This window comes from Nomascus leucogenys, chromosome 12, assembly GCF_006542625.1.
Source record: "Nomascus leucogenys isolate Asia chromosome 12, Asia_NLE_v1, whole genome shotgun sequence".
Taxonomy (NCBI): Eukaryota; Metazoa; Chordata; class Mammalia; order Primates; family Hylobatidae; genus Nomascus; species Nomascus leucogenys.
In genome coordinates this window covers 63,092,094-63,101,180 of record NC_044392.1, presented here as the reverse complement: position 1 = coordinate 63,101,180, position 9,087 = coordinate 63,092,094, and the positions used below count along the sequence as shown (strand labels likewise).

Here is a 9,087-nt window from a genome sequence, read left to right as displayed (position 1 = left end):
CCCGGGTTCAAGCAATTCTCCTGCCTCAGCCTCCCGAGTAGCTGGGACTACAGGCGTCCACCACCACGCCCGGCTAATTTTTGTATTTTTAGTAGAGCTGAGGTTTCACCATGTTGGTCGGGCTGGTCTCGAACTCCAGACCTCAAGTGATCTGCCCACCTCAGCCTCCCAAAGTGTTGGGATTACAGGCCTGAGCCACTGTGCCCAGCATGTGGTACTAACTTTTGCTTCTGAATACAGCAACTTCAGAACCCTTCTGATAAGTGGTGGTTAATCTGCATCACAAAACCCTCACTCCACTAACAAGATTCAACTATTGAACAGAGATTAAACAGAGAGTGCTGTGTGGATATGACTTCAACAATAAAGATGAGGAAAAAGTTATTCATACTTGCTTTACTTTTATTTTTCATATTTCCTTTACTTACATTCCTTATTCCCTTACCAACAGTAATCCTCATTTTTATAGAAGGTAAGAGAGAAGAGGTACACAGAGGTTACAGACTTGGGTCCAAGGAAAATTAGAGTCCAAACTGAGGCCAAGCCTGCCAATCCTCTCAGCAGCAGTTTTCTCCTCTAACGCTCTTCCTCTATCTGCCATGATGCTCAGGCATACAAACGGAGTTTTTCATTGTTTCCTTCAGGTTAACTGCTCTGGATGCTCTCAGTTCAAATAAGATGGTTTTAAAATTCCCCTCCTCCTTGCCTTACAGCAAAGAAGAGGAAAGGAGAAATTCAAATGAAAATAAATCATATACACAAATATCAAGATTCATAAGCTGGAGAATTTAATCCAATCAATTTAGCAAGGCCCAAAATGAAACCCGGTAATGAAAATGAAGACACAGCAATATTTTCAAGAAAATAGACATTTGGAAGAAGAAATATTTTCTTAAAAAATGTTTATTTGGAAAAGTCAGCCTCTTACACAAGGTTTTGTATCTATACTTTTACTCTGTCAATTACAGTGGTATTTTAAATGCATTGAATATAATTCATTGAATGTCTATCTTTCTGCCTCCATTTAAGTGATATTAGGTTAAAAAAATATTTACAATTTTTCATTCTGGTCCACCTTCCCTCCTTATCCTTATACTGAATCCATTTCTCTACTTTTCAGGTAAGTGAAAGAGGTCACAAAATTTTTAGGTTTGTGTGGAGAGTAAAAATGCATCCAACAATTCTAAGCACAACAATTTTCTGTAAGGCCTTCTCTGAAAAAAGAGAAGGAATTACTTATTAAAACTAAGCACACTTAGCAACTTCTTTCCCAACCCTATCTTTATTCGTTTGCCTGGTGCCAAATTTTTCTGGCCCTTTTTAATTTGAAAACATTAAAAAAAAAACAAAACACCAAACACACACATATCTCACACATAGCACTAAGCTAGAAGCAGATATAAATGGGACCACTGTGAATCAAAGGGGAAAAATTCCAGGAAAAAAAAATTCCAATAGCTTCACAGTTTAACTGAGGTTTTGGAAAAACTTAAGTGAATTCAGCTGATGTTTGAAATATCTGTCTACATTTAATTAGATGTGTTGTATTTGCCAAGGAGGCACAAATATGTAGTTTTGTAGATTTTAATACTAACTTTTCCAGTGAGAAAAATAATACCAGGTGATTTCAAAAAGGGCAGTGATCTATAAACACTCAAATGCATCTTTGAACAGGGGAGCAAAAATAGCTAATTTAATGAAAACAAACCTTAAGCACTATACTTGGCTTCTAATAAGCATCCCAAGAAAAGGTACCTGAGAGGGGTTGACAAGTACACTGTGTCTAGAACAGCCAAGATGTTGCCAAAGTTTTATGCTTTGAATTTCCTAAATATATAGCTAGCAGAAACATATGCCAGAAATCTACTGATGCTAGGAAAATATTTTTGTCAGCATTTTGTAAAATCTCTAACTTTCAACCAATATTTCTGTTCATAAATCTTCCAGTGAAAATATCTGAAATATATTACATGTAACAATGAAGCAAGATTAATTTTAAATTTTAGATTTGCCTCAAACAAGTTAGTTGTTATTTTTCCTTTTTACACAACACTCGAAATAGATGAATTCAGCAAAAATGTTTTAAGAACTTAAGGCTCTCTAGAGTTCTAAAGACTAAAACTTAAGGCACATATTATAATCTTTATGACATTATTAAAAGCTAAGATTAAAACAAAACAAAACAAAACCTACTTCTTTCCCCCATCCTTTGCTACCAACCATTCCCTCCTCAAATTCAGGCTATTGGTAAGGAGTCAAACAAAAATCCCATCAATGAACAACTGGTATGATTTCCACACAAATGTCTACTATTTGCATTGAGCACCACTAGTAGATTACAGGCCAGTAGAATATTTTCAGATATCCTGGGTCATGAACTGCTCAATTTACCCTTCAGCCCCATGGATTCAGACTGGACTTTCCTCCTCCTTGGGCCCTCCTTCTGTGTCTTTCTGGTCCGGAGATTCTGCTTCTTTGGTAACTTCCTTTGGCTTCTCAGCAACATCTATACTGGTCTCTTCCTCTTTACTTTCCTTTTTCTGCTCACTTGCTTTCTGTTCTTTTGCCAAAAGTCGATAATTGATGCCCATGCCAATGAAGAGATAGATACCTGAAATAATTAGGACGATGCCACATGCCCAGTATGTGTATTTGTAGTCTCCATACATGTCATTGAGCCGACCTAAATATGTAAAACAACACAAACAGTTATGTTTCTAAGAGTAAACAGTTTTTTTTTCCCCAAGCAAAGCTTAAGGATCCATTCAGAAAGATGTCAATCCAATCTTTAAAGAGTCCCAAAATGATGAATTAGTACAAGGAATTGCTGAAAATTAGCTGATCCTCTGTTTATAATGCCTCATGGATTTTAAGTGGCCTTTGCATATTCTGTTATTTTTAGTAACTTGAAAATAGTTAACTCTTGGCAAACTGGAAATGGAAGAGACGTAGTGATCACCTAGAGTCAATTCTCTTAATACACTATAGAAATAAGTGTTGCTAAAAGAGGCTTGGGAGTCTTGTCCAAGGCCATAGTGCTGTCCCATTTACCCAGGCCAATGCTCTTTCTCTCTCAGCATTTCCCAAAGAGTATTCCTGTGAACACCTGTCCAGTGCTAAAAATTTAAAAGCAATATCTTACACCCATTCTAAATGCTTAATCTTTATAACAGGCAGATTCTATTATCATCCTCACTGGACAGATTTAAAAACTAAATTACAGAGATGTTAGCTAATTTGTCCATGGTCACAAAACTAATAAGTGAAATGACTTGGCTTTAAACCTAGACAGTCTGACTTGGAAGTCTGCACCCTTAAGCATGTGCTACAAGGATACTGCTTTAATGTTTCAAAAGTCAAATGAATTGGTAAATGGCATATTATTTTCTCATAAAGGCTTTGTGAGGTCTGGTAGTAAAGAACCCTATTTAACTTGATGTTTCCAAATTTTATTTTGGTCATGTAACTTTCATTACTATAAAATTTATTAGCATCTCCTTGAACTGGTATCTCTGGGAAAATTCTACTCTATGCTTAAACAGGACTTAACACAACCAATTTAAATATGATTCCATATGGCTTTCTAACTCAGGGCATCATTCATTCAACAATATTTATTGAGCCTTTATCATATACCAGGCACTGGCTCAGCTAAGCCCTGAGGATAAGGGTGAACAGAGGATTTAACATCCACAGTTCAGTGGACAAGAGATGTTAATCAAGTAACTACACAAACTGTGACAAGTACTACCAGGAGAGTTTGAAAGAAGTGGGGTCAAGAAAGCTTTCCTTAAAGTGTCAACTAAGCTGGGATTTGCAGGATAGGAATTATCTAGGAGAATGGAGATGGGAATTAGATGCAGGCAGAGAACTGTAGTGCAAAGGCACAATGGTAGGAGAGAGCATGGTGTGTGAGGGGAAAGAAGGGCCAGGTTTCTGGGGCACAGAGAGCAGGAGGACAGTGGTAGAAATGAGGCTGGAGGGACAGGTGGGGCCAGCCCATGCAGTGCCTTGCAAGCCACATTAGGGAATTTGCTTTTCACCCTGAAAGTAATGGGAAGCAACTGGAGAGTTTTAGGAAATCTTGAAGAGTTCTGAACTGGAGACTTCAAGGAGACTGAAGAAAAGCTAGAACTGATACAGGTAGACCAGTTAGGAGGTTACAGTCAGGAGCAGCCCAAACAGGAGACAGGAGCTTTGGATAAGGGTAGTAGTTGTGATGAAGAAAAATGGGCAGATGAGAAAAAGATTTAGAGCATAAAAACTCATAGAACTTGGTAACTCACTGGGTATGAGATGGAAGAAGACAGTGATCTCAAAAGGCAGCTATGGATCTTCTGTTACATACTCACTCACTCTCCAAATCAAAATTCCTAAAGTATGAGTCACATCCAGAAGGAGGGTCAAATTATTTTTTCACTACATGTTATCTATTGAGCTATTAATTTGAAAGATAAAGTATTCAATAACCTTCACAAATAGTTCCCAAGTTATAATTAATTTACTAGCTGTATGATCTTAGCCAAGTTATTTCACCTTTTGAAGCCTCTGTTCACTTATAAAATGGGGACTAAAACGGTCCTACCTCATATGGACTTGTGAGATACAACAGGAGATACAAAATGATAAGGACAGTCTCTGGTACACTGTGAGCTTACATGGTAGCTATTATTATACTACTGCTACTGAAATAAACCTTTTTTTTTTTTGCTTTTTGTGTGTTTTTAAAAAATTTATGGGCCAGGCGCGGTGGCTCATGCCTGTAATACCAGCACTTTGGGAGGCCTAACCTGAGGTTAGGAGTTGGAGACCAGCCTGGCCAACATGGTGAAACTGTCTCTACTGAAAATACAAAAATTAGTTGGGCATGGTGGTGGGCGCCTGTAATCCCAGCTACTCGGGAGGCTGAGGCAGGAGAATCGCTTGAACCCAGGAGGCAGAGGTTGCAGTGAGCCGAGACTGCGCCATTGCACTCCAGCCTGGGCAACAAGACCAAGACTCTGTCTTAAAAAAAAAAAAAAAAAAGTATGTGAAATACACTTCATTTTTAAAATGAAATAATCACTAGCGCTTTAAAGATTGGGTTGTTTTTCTACATGCTTTTCTACACTAAGCACATCAGTTTTGCGATCAGAAAAAAGCATATTTTAGGCCAGGCGCAGTGGCTCACACCTGTTACCCAGCACTTTGGGAGGCCGCGACAAGTGGATCATTTGAGGTCAGGAGTTAGAGACCAGCCTGGCCAACATGGCGAAACCCCGTCTCTATTAAAAATATAAAAATTGGCTGGGCATGGTGGCATGCACCTGTAATCCCAGCTACCGGGAGGCTGAGGCAGGGGAATCGCTCGAACCTGGGAGGTGGAGGTTGCAGTGAGCTGAGATGGTGCCAGTGCAGTCCAGCCTGGGCAACAGAGCAAGACTCCGCCTCAAAAAAAAGAAAAAACACTGACATTTGTATCAATATTTGATCCCCCTTTTGCCTTGATGGTTCCATTTAATTAGATTCTATATTTGAGCAATTATGCTGTGCCAAGTATTGTCCCAGCATCAAGGGTACATAAGTGAGAAAGATTTGTTCTTACCCAAATAGCTCACTAATGTTTGCTTTCTATCAGCATTCCCATCTTATATGCTTGTTTTGTAACAGACCCACATTAGTAGGGAGATATACTATACCTAAAAGTGGTGGCCCCAGGAGGACAGGACAGCATTCCACAATGGTCACCAATCCCACAGCGCTGGAGAACCTCTGGGGTCCAACAAGGTCCATCAATGTTTCAAACAATACGGAGCTGAGCCACCCAAAGGCAAATCCAAAGAATCCCGCATAGACACAGAATCCAACATAGGTAGTGGATAAAGGTGCTAGCATATGACACACTCCATTTGCAACAACGGAAGCCGCAAAGAAATACTGAATTCGAGGTCTTATTGGCTTTGTGTTGGCTACAAGTCCCATAGATGGTCTGGCTACCATGTCAACAAAAGCCAGAATGGAAAGAAGGAAGGCAGACTTCTCACTAGAATAATGCTGACTCTTCCCATAACTACTAAGAAACACCAAAGGTGCAAAGAGTCCAAAAAACATGATCACATTTCCAGAGAGGTATAGCAAAAAGCCTCTGTGGGTGAATAGGGTTAAGTCCAGGAACTGATTAATTGTTTGGAAGACTGATCGTTTCTCCTGTTTAGGGTGTCTTCCAATAAGATCTGTATTTGCATCATGCAGACCTTTTTTTACACCAGATTTTCCAGGTTTCTGAAGGGATGCTTTAGACTTATCTTTCCCTGCCTCGGTTGGCTTGGGCCCGATTGGTCGCATGAGGGCTCCAGCGACACAGCAGTTTAGTAGCAAGCCCCCAAGAATTAGAAAGCTTCCTCTCCATCCAAAGATACCGAAGAAAACCTGATTGAGGGGGGCCAGAGTACAGAGGAACACAGGGCTGCCTGCCATGGCCAGTCCGTTGGCCAATGGTCGCCTCTTGTAGAAATACTTGCCAATCATGGTCAGAGCTGGATTCAAGTTGAAGGCAAGCCCAAGACCTGTGAAGAGGAAAAATAAATAAATAAATAAATAAATAATAGGTATAAATAATAGAAAGAATAGGATATAAATCCTCATTATTAGAGGACACGTTATGTAGTGGTTTAAAGTATGAGTTCTAAAACAGACATGGGTTCAAATCTCAGTATCAGTGCTTACTGGTTGCATAATCTCAGACATGTATACCCTCCTATGACTGCTTCCTAATATGTAAAACGGGCACAGGGCACTGTTGTGAGGAAGAAAAGATTTGTTAAGCACTTAGTACCCAGTGCTCAGCATGTAGTAAGCACTTAATACATGTTATTTTTATTATTGTTGTTTTTATTATTTGAAGGTGAATAACTGTCTATTTTGTCTAATCTAACAAAATCACCGGATTATTATAACCATATAAGATCGTTAAGTCGACAGTAGAGATAAAACAAATTTACACTAGAAAATGCATAAGGCTAGGTGCAGTGGCTCATGTCTATAATCCCAGTGCTTTGGGAAGCCAAGGCAGCAGGACTGATTAAGGCCAGGAGTTCAAGACCACCCTGGGAAACATAGCAAGAACTGTCTCTACAAAAAGTAATTCGAAAATTAGTTGGGTATGGTGGTGTGTGCCTGTAGTCCTAGCTACTTGGGTGGCTAAAGCTGGAGTATCACTTGAGCCTAGAAGTTTGAGGCTACAGTGAGCTATGATCACATAACTGCACTCCAGCCTGGGCTACAGAGAAAGAACCTGTCTCAAAAACAAAAACGAATTTAAAATACATACAAAGTTTTGAGAAAGGCCGGGCGCGGTGGCTCACGCCTGTAATCCCAGCACTTTGGGAGGCTGAGGCGGGCAGATCACGAGGTCAGGAGATCGAGACCAGTGAAACCCCGTCTCTACTAAAAACACAAAAAATTAGCCGGGCGAGGTGGCGGGTGCCTGTAGTCCCAGCTACTCGGGAGGCTGAGGCAGGAGAATGGCGTGAACCTGGGAGGCGGAGCTTGCAGTGAGCCGAGATCGCACCACTGCACTCCAGCCTGGGTGACAGCAAGACTCTGTCTCAAAAAAAAAAAAAAGTTTTGGGAAAATAAAACACAACATTGTTAAGATGTTAAGGCTCCTGAAATGAATGTACTAATTTTTTTTTTTTTTTTGAGACAGAGTCTTGCTGTCACCCAGGCTGGAGTGCAGTGGTGCGATCTCGGCTCACTGCAAGCTCCGCCTCCCAGGTTCACGCCATTCTCCTGCCTCAGCCTCCCGAGTAGCTGGGACTACAGGCACCCGCCACCACGCCAGGTTAATTTTTTTTTTTTTTTTTTTTTTGAGACGGAGTCTTGCTCTGTCGCCCAGGCTGGAGTGCAGTGGCGCAATCTTGGCTCACTGCAAGCTCCGCCTCCCGGGTTCACGCCATTCTCCTGCCTCAGCCTCTCCCAGTAGCTGGGACTACAGGCGTCCGCCACCACGCCCAGCTAATTTTTTGTATTTTTTAGTAGAGACGGGGTTTCACCGTGGTCTCGATCTCCTGACCTCGTGATCTGCCCGCCTCGGCCTCCCAAAGTGCTGGGATTACGAGCGTGAGCCACCGCGCCCGGCCTGCTAATTTTTTTTTTTTTTTTGGTATTTTTAGTAGAGACGGGGTTTCACCATATTAGCCAGGATGGTCTCGATCTCCTGACCTCGTGATCCACCCGCCTCAGCCTCCCAAAGTGCTGGGATTACAGGCACGAGCCACCACGCCCAGCCTGAATGTACTAATTTAATGCAATCCAATGAAAATGTCAGTGAATTTTGGCCGGGCGCGGTGGCTCACGCCTGTAATCCCAGCACTTTGGGAGGCTGAGGCGGATGGATCACCTGAGGTTGGGAGTTCGAGACCAGCCTGACCAACATGGAGAAACCCTGTCTCTACTAAAAATACAAAATTAGCCGGGCATAGTGGCGCATGCCTGTAATCCCAGCTACTTGGGAGGCTGAGGCAGAAGAATTGCTTGAACCCAGGAGGTGGAGGTTTCGGTGAGCAGAACACGTGCCATTGCACTCTAGCCTGGGCAACAAGAGCAAAACTCCATCTCAAAAAAAAAAGAAAGAAAGTAAATGTCAGTGAATTTTACTTTCAGATTAAGGTAAATGATTCTAAAGGATACTTAGAGAACAAATACAGAGCTACTAGGAAATTTTTGATGGTGCAGAGGAAAAAGTGGGACCAACCAGAACAAATTATTTAAATGGCTTTACAAAAGCTACAATCATTAGAGCAGCATGGACCTGTTTCAGGAATCGGTGAAAATTCATCAGTGAAAGTGCAGAAACACTACAGAAAGTCCAGGAACAGAGTTGAAATGTGCTAGCAAAAGTAAATATTCAAAGAACTTCCTCCCTGACCTCATAGCAAACCATTCTTACATTTGTTAATAAGCTCTACGGTCTCTGATCCCTTACATTTTCACAAATCTAGTTCCCTGTTGTTATGCAGGTCTCTACTTAAAGTTGATTCTTCAGTGAGCCCTTACCTTCATTGCTTGCCCAGTTCTTCCCTGTCACAACACTCAAAGGCTTTATAT

At 41.2% G+C, this 9,087-nt stretch overlaps 1 protein-coding gene across 2 annotated transcripts in view; it reads right to left on the bottom strand.

Moving 5' to 3' along the window:
- Positions 1 to 387: 387 nt before the first annotated feature.
- The window catches only part of SLC16A1 (solute carrier family 16 member 1), a 48,158-nt gene continuing 39,458 nt past the window's right edge, over positions 388 to 9,087 (bottom strand). For both annotated transcript variants that reach the window (XM_030824820.1, XM_030824821.1), the window contains 2 exons: positions 5,679 to 6,545; positions 388 to 2,683 (listed from right to left, as the gene is read on the bottom strand). In XM_030824820.1, the coding sequence (XP_030680680.1) occupies positions 2,409 to 2,683; positions 5,679 to 6,545 (1,142 nt within the window). In that variant the 3' untranslated portion in view covers positions 388 to 2,408. The remainder of the gene's footprint in view (positions 2,684 to 5,678; positions 6,546 to 9,087) is intronic.